We start from the raw sequence: 16909 nt of genomic DNA, 5'->3' as shown, positions 1-16909 counted from the left end.
CCGAAATCCCCCCTCCCTTGGGGGGGCGGGGGCCACGTGGGCCTTGGGGAACCGCGTGGCCCCGGCGGGGAAGGGCACAGAGGATACGGGAGCCACGAGAGAGGGGCCACTCGGGACGGTGGTGCGCGACTTCTCAGAATTTGGGGGATTACAGGGGAAGTTTTGCTTTGGGGCTCTGTCGGTATTGAAGACCCAAAGAGCCAGGGAAAGTGGAGGACCTGGAGGAATTAGGTATGATGCTGGAGACTTGACCACGGTTGGGTTGGGGTTGGGGTCGGGGGTTGGGGGTGGAGGGCTGAAAGCGGTACAGGCGGGTTTGGGTACCGTAGAAGTCTCTGTAGCTGGCCAGCCCTAAGCAGTTCCAAGGGGCATTCAGAGTGGGGAGGTCAGTAACTGGGCGAGATGAAGTGAGAAGTGGAGGGACATCTTTGCGTTCTGCATCTTCCTGTGGTCCGTCGGTCTTGCAGTGGCCAGCGGAGGGCGACTGGAGAGGTCCAGACCCAATCAGTGGGTGCGCAAGGCTTGCGGGTAGCGCCTAACCCTAGGCGGTCCTGAGCGTGCGACTCACTGCTCTCGCCCGCACTCGTCTTGTCCTGCTGGCTTTCTTGCCCAGCCGACATGAGTGTCAGATCCAAGATGGGGACCCTAGATCGGAGCCGCAGGGTCACATCGGGGTCACCCCGCGCCGAGCCCGTCTGACTGGCTCCGCCACCCCTCCTCCGCTGGCCGCTGCCTATGGGTTAACCGCGCTCCCATTGGTTCCGTCTAGGCTGTTACTGAGGCGGAGACGCGGGTGATGATTGGCTTTCTAGAGAGAGAGGAAGTTCTGTGATTGGCCAGATCTCGGGAGCTCTCCGGCGCTGTAAGAGGACGCTCTCACGGAGGCCGGGTAAGCGGCAGCGTTGCGGGTGGGTCACTGTGGCTTCAGACTCCTGGAAGCCTTGTGGCGCAGCCACTCCGTCCCACCTTTGGCTCTTAGCCACTGTCCTGGCTCTTTAGGGGCTCCTTAGGTCGAGTATGCCCCCCTTAGGGAAAGCCAAGGCCAGGCTTCCTTCACAAATGACAGACCTGTGGGTGCCACAGACAGCCCAACCCAGTCCCTGGGCTCTGACTGTGCTTGCCAGCTCACCTCTCTCTTTTTTATCCTCTTCTCTGTAGAATTGTCTGTGAAAGGCCCCAGGCGGCCGTCCAGGGCAGTGGGCCCTCTTGGTCAGAGCGGCTGGAGCCGGACCATCGTCCCAGAGAGCTGGGGCAGGGGGCCGTGCCCGATCTCCAGGGCTCCTGGGGCCACTGCTGACCTGGTAAGGGAAAGACTGGGACTGGGTTGGGTAAACGTACACTGGCAATTCTTATTTTGCTTCTAGTAAGAGTATAATCTCTCATTCCCAACTCAGGCTGGATGCATCGGGCAGTGGACCCTCCAGGGGCCCGCACTGCACGGGAAGCCTTTGCCCTTGGGGGCCTGAGCTGTGCTGGAGCCTGGAGCTCCTGCCCGCCTCATCCCCCACCTCGTAGCGCATGGCTGCCTGGAGGCAGGTGAGAACTTGGGCCAGTGCTCCTTCTCCAGGCATTCATCTTCACATTTTCTGTACTCCTCAATCTCCATATCATTCTCCATGAGTTTCACTCTGTGGGCCTCTGTGCAGTCCTTAGCTGTTTTTACTCCTGTAGTCCCCTCCTACCTAGGTAGGGACAAGACTGCTACATTTTGCTGTATATAACAGATCTCTTCTCCCTTCAGATGTTCAGCAAGCATTGGGCAGCCCCCACTCCCTGCTCCCCTAACCCCTTCACATGGCAGTAGCTCTGGGCACCCCAGCAAACCATATTATGCTCAAGGGTGAGTGCGGGATTTGAAGGTGCTGGAGAGGGGAGGTAAGGGTGGGAATGAGTCCTCCCAAGCCTAACCTGCCTCAACTGCTTTTGTTCTGTAGGACACCTACCCCGAGACCCCTCCATGGGAAGCTGGAATCACTGCATGGCTGTGTGCAGGCATTGCTCCGGGAACCGGCCCAGCCAGGGTTGTGGGAACAGATTGGGCAGCTGTATGAGTCAGAGCATGACAGTGAAGAGGCCATACGCTGCTACCACAGCGCACTTAGATATGGAGGAAGCTTTGCTGAGCTGGGGCCCCGCATTGGCCGACTGCAACAGGTAGGATGAGGCAGGACATACAAACCTAGGATTGAGCCTTCTGGTTTAGTACACACCTTACATCTGCTTCTGTCCTGTGCTTCCCCAGGCCCAGCTCTGGAACTTTCATGCTGGCTCCTGCCAACACCGAGCCAAGCTCCTACCCCCTCTGGAGCAAGTGTGGAACTTGCTGCACCTTGAGGTGAGGCTGGGGCTAGGTGAGCTAGGGAGGTGGGCTGGCCTAGGCTTGCACCCATGCCATTCTCTTTTCTTTGTCCTCAGCACAAGCGGAACTATGGGGCCAAGCGGGGGGGCCCCCCAGTGAAGCGAGCTGCTGAACCACCAGTGGTGCAGCCTGTGCCTCCTGCAGCCCTCTCAGGCCCTTCAGGGGAGGAGGGCCTCAGCCCCGGAGGCAAGAGAAGGAGAGGCTGCAACTCTGAACAGGTATGGTTATAGGTGGGCCAGCAAGCAAGTAGGCAGGACTGGGGCAAGGAGTTGGGATTCTCACACTCTCTTTTCTCCTAGACTGGCCTTCCCCCAGGGCTGCCACTGCCTCCACCACCACCACCACCACCACCACCCCTGCCTGGCCTGGCCACCAGCCCCCCATTTCAGCTGACCAAGCCAGGGCTGTGGAGTACCCTGCATGGAGATGCCTGGGGCCCTGAGCGCAAGGGCTCAGTGCCCCCAGAGCGCCAGGTGAGCCCATCTGTTGCCTTTCACTTCTTACTGTAATTCTTGTGCTCTTCATCTCTCATTGTGCATCCTAATTTATCTGCCACAGGACCCGCGGCACTCGCTGCCTCATCCATATCCATACCCAGCTCCAGCCTACACCTCACATCCCCCTGGCCACCGGCTGGTCCCGGCCGCACCCCCAGGCCCAGGCCCCCGCCCCCCAGGAGCAGAGAGCCATGGCTGCCTACCTGCCACCCGTCCCCCCGGAAGTGACCTTAGAGAGAGCAGAGTTCAGAGGTCGCGGATGGACTCCAGCGTTTCACCAGCAGCAACCACCGCCTGCGTGCCTTACGCCCCTTCCCGGCCCCCTGGCCTCCCTGGCACCACCACCAGCAGTAGCAGCAGCAGCAGCAACACCGGTCTCCGGGGTGTGGAGCCGAACCCAGGCATTGTGAGTGACAACTGCAGGTAGAGGGTGGAGTGGGTGATCAGTGGAACTTGTCTGAGATGGTCAGAGCAGCACTCTGACCACCTTATCCTCCACTTGCAGCCCGGCCCTGACCATTACCAAACTCCCGCGCTAGAGGTCTCTCACCAGGGCCGCCTGGGGCCCTCGGCACACAGCAGTCGGAAACCGTTCTTGGGGGCTCCCGCTGCCACTCCCCATCTGTCCTTGCCACCTGGGCCTTCCTCACCCCCTCCACCCCCTTGTCCACGCCTTTTACGTCCCCCCCCACCCCCAGCCTGGTTGAAGGGCCCGGCTTGCCGGGCAGCCCGAGAGGATGGAGAGATCTTAGAGGAGCTCTTCTTTGGTGCTGAGGGAACCCCTTGTCCCCCACCACCACCCCTGCCCAACCGCGAGGGCTTCTTGGGGCCACCAGCCCCCCGCTTTTCTGTGGGCACTCAGGATTCGCACACCCCTTCCACTCCCCCAACCACCAGCAGTAGCAGCAGCAACAATGGCAGCCACAGCAGCAGCCCTGCTGGGCCTGTGTCCTTTCCCCCACCTCCATATCTGGCCAGAAGTATGGACCCCCTTTCCCGGCCTCCTAGCCCAACACTGAGCCCCCAGGATCCACCTCTTGCATCCCTGACTATTGCCCTGCCTCCAGCCCCTCCCTCTTCCTGTCACCAAAATACCTCAGGAAGCTTCAGGCGCCCGGAGAGCCCCCGGCCCAGGGTCTCCTTCCCAAAGACCCCCGAGGTGGGGCCGGGGCCACCTCCAGGCCCCCTGAGTAAAGCCCCCCAGCCTGGGCCACCCAGTATTGGGGAGCTGCCTGCCCGAGGCCCACGACTCTTTGATTTTCCCCCTACCCCACTGGAGGACCAGTTTGAGGAACCAGCCGAATTTAAGATTCTCCCTGATGGGCTGGCTAACATCATGAAGATGCTGGATGAATCAATTCGAAAGGAAGAGGAACAGCAACAACAGGAGGCAGGCGTGGTCCCTCCACCCCCGCTGAAGGAGCCCTTTGCATCTCTTCAGCCTCCATTCCCTACTGACACAGCCTCCACCACCACTGCTCCCACCACTGCTGCCGCTGCCCCCACCACCACCACCACCACAGCCACAGCCACCCCAGAAGAGGAGAAGAAGCCACCACCAGCCCTACCACCACCACCACCTCTAGCCAAATTCCCCCTAGCCCCCCAGCCACAGCCACCCCCATCAGCCAGCCCCGCTAGCCTGCTCAAATCCTTGGCCTCCGTACTGGAGGGACAAAAGTACTGTTATAGGGGGACTGGAGCAGCTGTTCCTACCCGGTCTGGGCCCTTGCCCACTACTCAGTATTCCCCTGGTCCCCCGTCAGGTGCTACCGCCCCATTGCCCACCTCAGTGGTCCCTAGCGCCCGGGGCTCCCCACAGCCCTCTGCTTCCTCGTCATCTCAGCTCTCTACCTCAAGTGGGCCCTGGGCCCGGGAGCGCAGGGCAGGCGAAGAGCCAGCCCCAGGCCCCACAACCCCCACCCAGCCACCTGCACCCCTGCCACTGCTCCCTGCTCGCTCTGAGTCTGAGGTGCTAGAAGAGATCAGTCGGGCTTGTGAGACCCTTGTAGAGCGGGTGGGCCGGAGTGCCACAGACCCAGCAGACTCAGTGGACATAGCAGGCCCAGTGGATGGTGGGACTGAGCGACTGCTGCTTCCCACACAGGCCAAGGAGGAGAGTGGTGGGGTGGTATCAGCAGTAGGGTCAGGTAGCAGTAAGCGGCGGCAGAAGGAGCACCAGAAGGAGCATCGGCGGCACAGGCGGGCTTGTAAAGACACTGTGGGTCGGAGGCCCCATGAGGGCAGGGCTAAGGCCAAGGCCAAGGCCCCCAAAGAAAAGAGCCGCCGGGTGCTGGGGAACCTGGACCTGCAGAGTGAAGAGATCCAGGGTCGTGAGAAGGCCAGGCCTGATCTTGGTGGGGCCTCAAAGGTGAAAGCACCCACAGCTCCCGCCCCTCCACCAGCTCCTGCACCTTCTACCCAGCCCACACCCCCATCGACCCCTGTCCCTGGAAAGAAGGCTCGAGAGGAAGCTCCAGGCCCACCAGGTGTCAGCCGGGCTGACATGCTGAAGCTGCGCTCACTTAGTGAGGGACCCCCCAAGGAACTGAAAATCCGGCTCATCAAAGTAGAGAGTGGTGACAAGGAGACTTTTATTGCCTCTGAGGTGGAGGAGCGGCGGCTGCGCATGGCAGACCTCACCATCAGCCACTGTGCTGCTGATGTTGTGCGTGCCAGCAAGTGAGTTGGGGGCCATCACCTACAAGGCTGCGACCGGCCCCATCATTCTGTTGTCTCTGTCCTCATTCCACTGTCCTTCTACAGGAATGCCAAGGTGAAAGGGAAGTTTCGAGAGTCCTACCTTTCCCCTGCCCAGTCTGTGAAACCGAAGATCAACACTGAGGAGAAGCTGCCCCGGGAAAAACTCAACCCCCCCACACCCAGCATCTATGTATGTGTGCCATCTGTCCTCAGAACCACCCCTCCAGAGGGCTCTAAGAAACACTTGGGACAGATGGGGTGCTCTGAGCCTGAGCAAGGGCTCTGAACCCCGCCTCTCCTGGTGTGTCTCAGCTGGAGAGCAAACGGGATGCCTTCTCACCGGTCTTGCTGCAGTTCTGTACAGACCCTCGAAATCCTATTACCGTGATCAGAGGCCTGGCTGGTTCCCTGCGGCTCAGTGAGTATGGGAGCAGAAAGTATGGGGATCTGGGATGCATGAGACCCTCTGAGAACTCCATACATTTAAAGACCCAGGACAGTGGCTATGAGAAGTGCTATGAATGATAAGTCACCTGGCCTTGGGCTTTGGTTCTGTCTGTTTTCCAGCAGTGGGCAGATGGTAAAGGGATATATTTCAGGGCCTGGTGAAAGTCACTTCTGGTTTTCTTAGTGATTAAGGATGAGAAGAATATAGATTTTAGAAAACCCCTGAAAATCTAGGGGTTTATGACTCTCTCTTTTAAACCTTTTATTGTGCAAAATTTCTAACACAAAAGTAGGGGAAATCGTATAGAATATAAAGGTCAGTCTTGTTTCTTTTACGCCCATGTATCCTACCTTTCCACCACTGAGTTATTTGAAGCACATGTCACACTTTTGCTTAACTAAATTTTTAATTGGATTCAGTGGTAACTTAAAGAAGCAGTAATTCATTGAGCATCACCTATGTGCCAGGTGCTCTGCACACATGCTTAAATGCACACCTGAGGGCTCTAGTTGAGGTGCTGAGCTTTGAGCAGCTGTGGGAGGAAGGGAGCTGGTGAGCCACCAGATAGAGGCCAGCTTTCCCAGCTTCCTGTGGGGCTAGAGGTTCTTGCCTATTCCTCCTGGGGTGAGCTCTGCCAAACCATTGTCCATCCTACCAGAGGCCCAAGAAGTGGGAAGGAAAAGGGTCATTTGGGTCCTTGGTCCCTGTCCTCTGCCTCTGCCCCGACGCCCTGCTCGGCCCTCCCTTGCAGACTTGGGCCTCTTCTCCACCAAGACGCTGGTGGAGGCAAGTGGCGAGCACACTGTGGAGGTACGCACCCAGGTGCAGCAGCCGTCAGATGAGAACTGGGATTTGACTGGCACGCGACAGATCTGGCCCTGTGAGAGCTCCCGTTCCCACACCACCATTGCCAAGTACGCACAGTACCAAGCCTCATCCTTCCAGGAGTCCCTGCAGGTGAGAGGCAAGCATGGGTGGAGGCCGGGTGCTGGGGTCAGCGGGAACTGGATGGGAAGGCTCCTGGAAGGTCACTGACCCAGGGTTGCTTACCTCTCTGGCTTATCAGGAGGAGAAGGAGAGTGAAGATGAGGAGTCAGAGGAGCCAGACAGCACCACAGGAACTCCTCCTAGGTACAGTACAGATATGCCCCTTCCTCCCTAACTCCTTCCTTTCCCTTTGCTCTCCACCAACCTGTGTGGTCTTCGCCCCAGCAGCAGCGCATCAGACCCGAAGAACCATCACATCATCAAGTTTGGCACCAACATCGACCTCTCTGATGCCAAGCGGTTAGTGGGGACTAAGGCCAGCAAAGCTGGGACAGGAACGCCGCCTGGCTCGAAGTCGGGTCGCTTCACACTTTTCTCACCCTTGCACCACAGGTGGAAGCCCCAGCTGCAGGAGCTGCTGAAGCTTCCCGCCTTCATGCGGGTAACATCCACGGGCAACATGCTGAGCCACGTGGGCCACACCATTCTAGGCATGAACACCGTGCAGCTGTACATGAAGGTGCCCGGCAGCCGAACGCCAGGTGCGCGCGGTGCTAGAGGCGCGGGAGGAGGGGCAGGCGGCAGCACTGCACTACCAGCCAATGAAGGCAAAGGGCGGGGCTGTGCTGATCGCCCTGGTGATCCGGCCTGCTATGCCCGTTCTCTGTCGCCCCCTGCAGGCCACCAGGAGAACAACAATTTTTGCTCCGTCAACATCAACATAGGCCCAGGCGACTGCGAATGGTTCGCGGTGCATGAGCACTACTGGGAGACCATCAGCGCCTTCTGTGACCGGTGTGTGTTGCTTCGTTGCTAGTCACCCCACCGCGTCCTCTCCCTCGGTCTCTAGGTTCCCACCTGACCCTGTGGCCACCCCGCAGGCACGGCGTGGACTACTTGACGGGTTCCTGGTGGCCAATATTGGATGACCTCTATGCATCCAATATCCCTGTGTACCGCTTCGTGCAGCGCCCAGGAGACCTGGTGTGGATTAATGCGGGGACTGTGCACTGGGTGCAGGCCACTGGCTGGTGCAACAACATCGCCTGGAACGTGGGGCCCCTCACCGGTGAGAGGGTGGGGTCAGGTGCAGGGCCCCTCAGCTGTGAGGGGATTGGGCTCCTGGGGACTGAGCCCCTTGGAGGGTGAGCACATGAGGCTAGGGCAGGGGGTGCTGGGGAGATGGGCTGCTGTGAGGGGGCTTGGGCCCAAGTAACTGGGAGCTGGTTGAGAATCCCATAGTGATCCCCTCTGGCCTGCAGCCTATCAGTACCAGCTGGCCCTGGAACGATATGAGTGGAACGAGGTGAAGAACGTCAAATCTATTGTACCCATGATTCACGTGTCCTGGAACGTGGCTCGAACAGTCAAAATCAGCGACCCTGACTTGTTCAAGATGATCAAGTGAGGACCTGTTTGGTGGGAGCCCATGTCCACCTGCCCTGGTCCCTGCTCTTGTTCCCATGTGACTACCAGCTCCCTCAGTCCTTGTCTGCCTGTGTCCTTGCAGCATTACTGTGCTGGTGAGGTTGACAAGGTCCCTGCTTGTAAGACCTTGATTTCCCAGTGGTCCAAATAGACAAAAGCCACATGATATTTCGACTGTGACAGATGCTCAGGACAGAGGATGTGACCCAGGCACGAAGAGGGGAGGTCCCCTAGGAGAGTGATTATGGAGCTGCAGTCTCAGGGGGCAAATTCCTCACCCTCTCTGCCCTCCACCAACCCTGCCCTGCCTCCCCCACTCTGCTGGCAGTGTGGCCTCAACGACATCCCACCGTTCCCCAGGTTCTGTCTCCTGCAGTCCATGAAGCACTGCCAGGTGCAACGGGAGAGCTTGGTTCGGGCAGGGAAGAAAATCGCTTACCAGGGCAGGGTCAAGGATGAGCCTGCCTACTACTGCAATGAGTGCGACGTGAGTGGGCACACCCTCGTGCTCCCGCTGCCCTAGAGGTAACCACAGTGACCCGCCCTCCCAGTGATGGCCCGCTCCTCCCTATCTCAGGTGGAGGTGTTCAACATCCTGTTTGTGACGAGTGAAAACGGCAGTCGGAACACTTACCTGGTGCACTGCGAGGGTTGTGCCCGACGCCGCAGCGCGGGCCTGCAGGGCGTGGTGGTGCTGGAACAGTACCGTACCGAGGAGCTGGCCCAGGCCTACGACGCCTTCACGCTGGTAAAGGCGACGGGCGCGGGTGGGCGGGAAGGTGAGGGGAGCGTGGAGGGAGGGTAATGGGGAGAGCCAGCAGCTCAGCCTTACTCGCGCTCTGTCTCTCCTGCAGGCCCCCGCTAGCACGTCGCGATGAGGCCGGACGCCCCGCCCGCCTGCTCGCCCGCGCAAGGCGTCGCGGGGCCACCAGCACACGCCTGGGCTGGACCTAGGTCCCGCCTCTGGCCGGGAAGGGGGTCGGGCCCAGCCCTTCAACCCCATTGGCAGCTCCCCTCACTTAATTTATTATTAAGAAAAAACTTTTTTTTTTTTAACAAATAATGAGGAAAAAAGGAAAAAAAAAATGGGAGACGGGGGGAGGGTGCTGGCAGCCCCTCGCCCACCAGCGCCTCCCCTCACCGACTTTGGCCTTTCTAGCAACAGACACAAGGACCAGGCTCAGGCGGCGGCGGGGGTCGATACGGGTTCCCTCACGCCTGCCAGCCGCCCGCCCGCCCGGCGCAGATGCACGAGGCTAGTGTATGTACATAGACGTTACGCAGCCGAGGTTTTAAATGAGATTCTTTCTATGGGCTTTACCCTCCCTCCCCCCAAACCTTTTTTACTTCCAGTGCTAGCTGTGACCCCTGTACATGTCTGTTCATTCACTTCGTTATGATTTGTATTTTTGTTCTTTTTGTTTTTGGTTTTTAATTTATAACAGTCCCACTCACCTCTATTTATTCATTTTTGGGAAAACCCGACCTCCCGCACCCTGAAACCATCCCACCCACCCTTCCAGGGACCGCCTGCTGGGTTCTCCCTGTACCCCTGTGTGTGTCTGGCCCAGCCCGACGTCTCCGCCCGTCCGCCCTCGGCTCCCGCCGGGTTCTCATGGTGCTCAAACCCGCTCCCCTCCCCTAGGTCCTGCACTTTCTCGGACCAGTACCCTCACTCCCAACCCAACCCCAACCCCGCCTGAGGGTGAGCGACTCCTGTACTGTAGGGGAAGAAGTGGGAACTGAAATGGTATTTTGTAAAAAAAAATAAAATAAAATAAAAAAAATTAAAGGTTTTAAAGAAAGAACTATGAGGAAAAGAAACCCCGTCCTTCCCAGCCCCGGCCAATTTTAAGAACACGGACCTTCACCCCCATCCCCTTTTCTTTTTAAGCGTGAAAACAGCCCAGGGCCAGGGCCTCACTGGGGCAGGGACACCCCGGGATGAGTTTATCTGGGGCTTTATGTTGTTTTTTCTCCAGCTGGGGCTGCGGAGGGGTGGGGGGTTTACAGTCCCATCCCCTCTCACTGCACTGTCTCTCTGCCCTAGGGGCAGAGGGGTCTTCCCAACTCTACCCCTATTTTCGGTGATTTTTTTTGTGTGAGAATATTAATATTAAAAATAAAAGCAGAAAAAAAACCTGTTTTGATAACGTGCTGGTGATAACAAGGAGTACCGGGAAGAGGGCTGCAAAACCATGATTGATGGGGAGGACTAAGCAGACCCTAGTAAGGGTGAGCCCCTCCCCGGAGGCGCCTGTGGAATGTCCATCCAGAGCTCTGGTCCGCTCCTTGGGATGGGGGGGTGCCTAATCCTAGAGCTGCATTCCAGGATAAGGGGGGGTGGGGAGAGGCTGGGCCGGGGGAGGGGCAGGAAAGAGGGCTATAAGGACAGCGGCTCTGGCTGGCTGGAGCCAGGCAGGCCATGGCGGATGTCCCGGGGGCCCAGCGACCGGTTTCCAGCGGAGGCCCAGAGCCTCGGGATCCCCTGGATTGCTGGGCCTGCGCTGTGCTGGTAACAGCCCAGAATCTACTTGTGGCTGCCTTCAATCTTCTCCTGCTGACGCTGGTGTTAGGGACCATCTTGCTACCCGCCGTCACCATGCTGGGCTTCGGCTTCCTCTGCCATTCCCAGGTGAGTGTGCACCCCTGGACGTGTGTGGAGTGCGGGTGGCGGTAGTGTGTGGTGATGCTGGTGGTGGCGTTTACAAGCCACAGCTTCTCTGCCTGGGCTGTTCTCACAGTATAGGGCTTGGCTCTGATGCCTTTTCTCCTCCCACAGTTCTTGAGATCCCAGGCACCCCCTTGCACCGCTCACCTTCGGGACCCGGGCTTCACCGCCCTGCTGGTCACTGGTTTCCTGCTCCTTGTGCCGTTGCTCGTGCTTGCTCTGGCCAGCTATCGCCGCCTCTGCCTGCGCCTCCGTCTGGCCGACTGCCTCGTACCCTACAGTCGAGCCCTCTATAGGCGCAGACGCGCCCCGCAGCCACTGCAAACTCGGGCCTCACCAGGGTCCCCAGCCGTTCCCACATCAGGAAAGGTCTGGGTCTGACGAAACCTCAAGTCAAGAACAACCCTGACTACAGTCTTCCCTCTCATTCTGCCCAAGGACTTGAAATCCTGGGGTCTTCTCTGCCCCCAACTCCTGCCTGAGCTGGGCCTAGCATCCCCTTGGAGAACATCATCAGTGGAGCCTATGCTGGTGAAAATCCCCACACCTCCGAAAACCCACTTTCCTCTCACTACCCACATCTAAATCCTGAATATCTGGGCTGGACTCTACACACGCCAGTGTTCGGACCCCCCACTTCCCCCATTGTGAATAGGACAACTGAGTCTCCTGTCCTTTTCTGGTGCTGCTCCCCTCGTATTTACTGGGCTAGGGGGTAGGGCTGGAAGGCAAGGAGTGTCCAACATCAATAAAGAATTACTGAACTGAATTTGTGCTCTGTGAACAGTGGGGTGGCACAAATACCATCACCTTCATCCTGTGCTCAAGAACAGGAAACAACGTGTATATGAGTTACAAATATGCACAGACTGGATGGAGCATCCTTCTGCCTCCTGGCCCTTTCTTATCGCATTAGTCCGTTCTTCCTGGCCAGACCTCAGAGCTCTGTCCCTGACCCCAGTCACCTCCCCATCAATAGAACAGAGGGGGCCCAGCCTTCGCTATGGCCCTGCTCCCCTTGGGGACCCAAGCCCGTTCTCTGACCCCAGCTTAGAGGAACTCAGCGTTGCCAGGCCGGAGTGGGAAACAATGGGCCTTCCGGAGCAGGATGACACCCCCCACCCCAGCGACAATTCTGTTCTGGAGCAGCAGCCAATTCTGTTCTGGAGCAGCAGCGTGGGAGGGAAGATGCAGGGGCCCACCCTGGGGCCTGTTGGTTGGAAGCTCAGCCTAGTGGTCTATCCCCACCCTCAAACTCGAGGGAACCTTTGATACCCCTGGATATCCAAATTGGGGCAGGAAGGTTGAGAGTACTCACAACCTGCTACCTCTGCCCTGGCATACCAGCTACACAGACACGGGCCATTTCAGTTATAGGTTTAATAAAGTCTGAAAGGCATGCGCAATCGTAGTCAGAGATACGGAGGCCCGGTCAGGCTCTCCCTCTGCACCTCAATAGAAACGATGTGGTGTCCGGGAACCATGGCCAGGCCCAGCACACGGGGCTCCCCGGCAGAGAATGAATCTGGAAAGAAGGTAGACCAGCATCAGTCCCGCCCCTTCTGAGCAACGAAAATAAACCCCAGAAAAGCAGGGGTGCAGTCAGGACCCGATGGGGAAGGTTGCGGAAGGTTCCGCCGCATTTCTAGGCTGCTGTGCATTCCCCAGGCACTGACCCGACGGCTTGAGGAATTCCTGTGCTGAGCCCAGGATGACATTGCAGTCGCGGTCAGTACAGAGGAAGCAGCCAACTAATGTCCTTCCATCTGTCATACGAATGCGCATAGTCTTGTTGAGCAACGCCTCTAGCTGCTGCCGGGCGCGCGCAGCCGGCGAGTCCTCACGCTCCCCGTCGGAGTCCTGCGCAGAGTTAGATGCGCGTTCAGACCGCTCGGGCCCGGCTGCCCGCCCACCCGCGGAACCACAGCTCCCGGCAGCCCGCGGGGCGCTCACACAAAACCCAGAGGCTGCTGGGAGCTGCAGTTTCCCCCCCGCAGTTCAGCCCCCCCCCCATCTTGCTGCCAGACTGCCCCTCGATCCCAAAACCTGAGCCCACGCTAACCCCGGCACTGGAGCTGCTTTGACGCCGACTGCAACAGCCATTCTCCTCTCGTAGCAGCATGGTCGGTCCAGCTCCGGCCATTTGCTTTTGGGCCTCTTCTAGGCCCTTCAACTTCCAAAGCACCTTTCAGGTCCGGTGGTCTGAGATCTCGCGAGCACTTCCAATCTTTTTCCTTTCGCGAGATCACAGTGCCGCACCCTCCTAGTGAGATCTCGCGAGCTTCTCCTACATCTCCAGAACTGTGGCTTGCTGAGTTTTTTTTTTTACGCCGCCGGGCTTAAGGTATCTTAAGATATCGCGAGAGTTTTGCCTCTAGTTTCTTAGGCGTTCTTTAGGAACTCTGGGATTTTGCGAGAACACCTTTTTTCGTGGTGTTCCTCTTACCCTACTTTTCTACATCGAGAGATAGTTTGTCCTAAACATCCCGTGTAGCCCAAGCTACTGAATAAAAAGAGCGCATTCGTTCTCCCAACCCCCGAATTTCTGAGGCCATAACTCAAATACTTGATTCTTAGCTGGTCTGTGCAGAACCAGACTACATTTCCCGAGAGCACGCGCAGCTCTAGCCGCCCCCACCTAGCTCGCAGTGTTTAATTTCAGTGGCGAGTGGCTGGAAAAAGACAATGGTTTCCATGTCAGCGGATAAACGCGCTCCCTTAGCTGCTAGACTAGAGGGAGGACGTAGTAGTGAGTGTATACAGAGACGCGAGGAAGCTAGTAAAGCAGTTGGTGACCGACAGTGCAAGAGCCATGCTGCGCCGGGGTCTAGTGGCTGGGCCAGACTTTGAGCATTTCCGTCGTCGCTATTTCACGCCAGCAGAGGTTGCCGAACATAACCATCCCGAAGACCTCTGGGTGTCTTACCTGGGATATGTGTACGACCTAACGCCACTGGTTCAGGAATATAAGGGTAAGGGCCAGGGCTGGAGTATGTGTGGAGGTGGGTGCCTGGTTCTTGAGGCGGACATTAACAGTGGCTGCACCTTCTCAGGGAACCTGCTGCTGAAACCCATCGTGGAAGTTGCAGGTCAGGACATCAGCCATTGGTTTGATCCTAAGACCAAAGACGTGAGTTCTGCTGGAACCCGGGGTTGTGGGTAGAGGCACTGGAGAGCGGGATGGGGAGGAAAAGCAGGAGCTGGCCAGTGCATGAAATAGTAACAACTTCGACCCCCTCGACCCTAAACCCTGCTTTAAAGATCCGTAAGCACATAGATCCTCTGACCGGCTGCCTGAGGTACTACACCCCGCGGGGCCGCTTTGTGCACGTTCCGCCCCTGCTGCCTCGTTCGGACTGGGCCAACGATTTCGGGAAGCCCTGGTGGCATAGGTCTTTTTATGAGGTGGGGCGGCTGTCTGCCAAGACCCGGATCATCCGCATCATTAATACGCTTACATCGCAGGAGCACACGCTGGAGGTAAGAACCAATGCCTGAGGGAAGGTTAGAGGAAATGGCAATCCTAGCACATCTCCAGGCTGTCAGTTTTTCCATTAACCGGTGGAAGCTGTATTTTCTGTCCCTTACATTGAGGCAACTGAGGAAAGCAGACCACCCAGACTCCCAGGGTTGTGAATTCCAGGAGTGTTTGGGACACAGTGATACAAGAAATTCCTCTATAAGCCCAGGGCAGCAGTTCATGTATCTTAGTATTGGTGGTCCATGGAAGCTCTTACTTGCTATTTTGGACAGCAGTAGGGCTTAGGGATATAATGAAGAGGCAGTTGACCTGTTAGACGTGGCTGTCATTAAGATAGGTAGGACTTTGGGGGGCTCATTCATTACATGCTGGAGCTTCAACTTTTTTTCTGGGACCATGAAGTGCTTCAAGCTGCTATCTCCCAAAGGAAGCACTCTGGTCCTGGCTCTGTCATATCATGTGCTACTGGCCTTTGCTCTGTGTGTGTATGTACACTCATTCCATCCAGAATTCTGGGGGTGGGATGCTTCTGTGTTCTCCAGGTGGGTGTCCTGGAGTCAATGTGGGAAATCCTGCACCGCTATCTCCCCTATAACGCGCATGCTGCCAGCTACACGTGGAAATATGAAGGGAAGAACCTGAACATGGATTATACCCTGGAAGAGAATGGGATCCGGGATGAGGAGGAAGAATTTGACTTTCTCAATATGGATGGTACACTCCACACACCTGCAGTACTGCTGTACTTCAATGATGACCTCACAGAGCTATAGGAAAGGAGATGTATGCTCATGTATGCTCAAGACATATTTTGAGTATGGTTTTTTCTGTGCCTTAAGGAAAAGAGGTGGGGACTGGGGGGTGTCTGGACTTAGACTTCCATTCCCCTCTGGGAACTTGCCTGTGGTTCCCATGCCTTTCTGAAATACAAAGGTCCTATTCCCCAACTCCATAATAATTTGCTCTAAGAAACTTAAGAAGAATGCTAGAAGTGAATTAATCTTTAAGAATGATACAGGAAGATGAAGAATTTTGGATTAGGGAGAGGTAGAAGAGGTTAGTCAGAGCTCAGGCAGAGCTGTTTGATAGAGAAAAATCCTACAGGGATGAAGGATTGAAGAACTTTTTTTTTCTTTTTTTTTTTAAAGCAATAATAGAAATAAGATGACTGCAGTAAGAGGGGATTTACAAAGAGAGGAATAGGAGATGTCTTAGCATTGACCAAATAAAATCAGCTCCTCTTCTACAGGAGTGTTCAGCAGCTAAAACCTAAGAGACAGAAAGTAAGTGGATGGTTGTCAGGTAATTCAGGCTAGATGTTATGCTAGGTGCTTTATATACCCTAAGACAGCTATCTTATAAGGTGGATATCATTACTACCAATTTGCAGAAAAGTCTTTTGAAACTCAGAAAAGTTTAATAGCACAAAGGCACATCAGTTAGTAATCACCAGAGTAAGGATGCAAATCCAAGTCTGTTCAACACTAGAGTTTATGTTCTTCTCAATACAAAGGGACTATCTCAATGTCTAATCCAGGGGTCTTCAAACTTTTTAAACAGAGGCCAGTTCACTGTCCCTCAGACAGTTGGAGGGCCAGACTGCAGGCCCCGGGATGAGTCAGCTGCTAAGCAGGACAGGCAGTGGCGGCAAAAATACCTGGCAGGCTGGATACATGTCCTAGGCGGGCTGCATGTGGCCTGTGGGCCGCAGTTTGAGGATACCTGGTCTACTCTCATGTCCATATTTGTGACCACCACTCTCAGACCATTTGGGGTGTGGATTTGTTCTAGGCTTCTTGCACAATGGGAAACTCTATGTCTACTGTTTAGTCATCAGCTACTGTCTTTGGGAGTTAAAAGTTCTCTAGTGGTAGAGAAAGCAGGGAAGGTTAAGCGTAACCTAAGCAATAGCTATTCAGGCTACTCTTCCTTATTTATTAATCCCACATTAAAATTTCTCTTCTGATTTTTTTTTTTCTTTTTTTGAGACAGTCTTGTCCTTTGTATAGTACCCTGGTGTCACAGCTTACATCAACCTCAAACTCTTGGGCTCAAGCGATTTTCTTCTTCTTCTTTTTTTTTTACAGAGTCTCACTATGTTGCCCTCAGTAGAGAGCCATGGCATCACAGCTCACAGCAACCTCAAACTCTTGGGCTTAAGTGATTCTCTTGCCTCAGCCTCCCGAGTAGCTGGGACTACAGGCACCTGCCACATCGCCTGGCTGTTTTTCTGTTGTAGTTGTCGTTGTTCAGCAGGCCTGGGCCGGTTCAAACCTGCCTATGTCAGTGTATGTGGCCAGCGCCCTAACCACTGAGTTATGGGTGCTGAGCCATC

General features: G+C 56.2%; 4 protein-coding genes across 11 annotated transcripts in view; 3 read left to right on the top strand and 1 right to left on the bottom strand.

Moving 5' to 3' along the window:
- Positions 1 to 10562, top strand: part of KDM6B (lysine demethylase 6B) — a 21687-nt gene extending 11125 nt beyond the window's left edge. For 2 of the 5 annotated variants that reach the window (XM_023513976.1, XM_023513977.1), the window contains exons 3-23: positions 770 to 889; positions 1159 to 1301; positions 1395 to 1536; positions 1742 to 1840; positions 1935 to 2154; positions 2243 to 2335; positions 2416 to 2577; positions 2659 to 2832; positions 2918 to 3262; positions 3362 to 5538; positions 5623 to 5749; positions 5872 to 5977; positions 6759 to 6964; positions 7074 to 7138; positions 7223 to 7294; positions 7388 to 7536; positions 7675 to 7789; positions 7876 to 8063; positions 8257 to 8398; positions 8783 to 8909; positions 9000 to 10562. In XM_023513976.1, the coding sequence (XP_023369744.1) occupies positions 1400 to 1536; positions 1742 to 1840; positions 1935 to 2154; positions 2243 to 2335; positions 2416 to 2577; positions 2659 to 2832; positions 2918 to 3262; positions 3362 to 5538; positions 5623 to 5749; positions 5872 to 5977; positions 6759 to 6964; positions 7074 to 7138; positions 7223 to 7294; positions 7388 to 7536; positions 7675 to 7789; positions 7876 to 8063; positions 8257 to 8398; positions 8783 to 8909; positions 9000 to 9227 (4932 nt within the window). In that variant the 5' untranslated portion in view covers positions 770 to 889; positions 1159 to 1301; positions 1395 to 1399 and the 3' untranslated portion in view covers positions 9228 to 10562. Of the gene's footprint in view, positions 1 to 6; positions 232 to 769; positions 890 to 1158; positions 1302 to 1394; positions 1537 to 1741; positions 1841 to 1934; positions 2155 to 2242; positions 2336 to 2415; positions 2578 to 2658; positions 2833 to 2917; positions 3263 to 3361; positions 5539 to 5622; positions 5750 to 5871; positions 5978 to 6758; positions 6965 to 7073; positions 7139 to 7222; positions 7295 to 7387; positions 7537 to 7674; positions 7790 to 7875; positions 8064 to 8256; positions 8399 to 8782; positions 8910 to 8999 lie in introns of those variants that run through there. The other 3 variants (XM_012806033.2, XM_012806032.2, XM_023513978.1) reach the window with 3 other exon arrangements.
- Positions 10563 to 10624: 62 nt separating this feature from the next.
- Positions 10625 to 11856, top strand: TMEM88 (transmembrane protein 88). Of its 2 annotated transcripts, none has more exons than XM_003791133.3 (2): positions 10625 to 11057; positions 11205 to 11599. In XM_003791133.3, the coding sequence occupies exons 1-2, from the start codon at positions 10848 to 10850 to the stop codon at positions 11472 to 11474; spliced, it is 480 nt and encodes a 159-aa protein (XP_003791181.1). In that variant the 5' UTR covers positions 10625 to 10847; the 3' UTR covers positions 11475 to 11599. The 2 variants fall into 2 exon arrangements, with proteins under 2 accessions (XP_003791181.1, XP_023369749.1); XM_023513981.1 differs by having other exon boundaries at positions 10781 to 11057; positions 11532 to 11856.
- Positions 11857 to 12458: 602 nt separating this feature from the next.
- Positions 12459 to 13361, bottom strand: NAA38 (N(alpha)-acetyltransferase 38, NatC auxiliary subunit). The gene is made up of 3 exons (XM_003791131.1): positions 13156 to 13361; positions 12770 to 12953; positions 12459 to 12618 (listed from the first exon to the last, which is right to left on the bottom strand). The coding sequence occupies exons 1-3, from the start codon at positions 13234 to 13236 to the stop codon at positions 12506 to 12508; spliced, it is 378 nt and encodes a 125-aa protein (XP_003791179.1). The 5' UTR covers positions 13237 to 13361; the 3' UTR covers positions 12459 to 12505.
- Positions 13362 to 13745: 384 nt separating this feature from the next.
- LOC100962058 (cytochrome b5 domain-containing protein 1) lies at positions 13746 to 16690 on the top strand. 3 transcript variants are annotated; one of them, XM_023513979.1, is made up of 5 exons: positions 13746 to 14065; positions 14147 to 14223; positions 14355 to 14573; positions 15117 to 15367; positions 16662 to 16690. In XM_023513979.1, exons 1-4 carry the CDS (start codon positions 13906 to 13908, stop codon positions 15345 to 15347), a joined length of 687 nt encoding a protein of 228 aa, XP_023369747.1. In that variant the 5' UTR covers positions 13746 to 13905; the 3' UTR covers positions 15348 to 15367; positions 16662 to 16690. The 3 variants fall into 3 exon arrangements, with proteins under 3 accessions (XP_023369747.1, XP_003791178.1, XP_023369748.1); XM_003791130.3 differs by lacking the exon at positions 16662 to 16690 and having other exon boundaries at positions 15117 to 16143; XM_023513980.1 differs by lacking the exon at positions 16662 to 16690 and having other exon boundaries at positions 15083 to 15216.
- Positions 16691 to 16909: the final 219 nt, after the last annotated feature.

Source organism: Otolemur garnettii, unplaced genomic scaffold (genome assembly GCF_000181295.1).
Source record: "Otolemur garnettii isolate 467f Iridium unplaced genomic scaffold, OtoGar3 scaffold00046, whole genome shotgun sequence".
In the NCBI taxonomy this organism is placed as follows: Eukaryota; Metazoa; Chordata; class Mammalia; order Primates; family Galagidae; genus Otolemur; species Otolemur garnettii.
The sequence above is the reverse complement of the archived record's forward strand: the minus strand, read 5'-3'. Positions and strand labels throughout refer to the sequence as shown.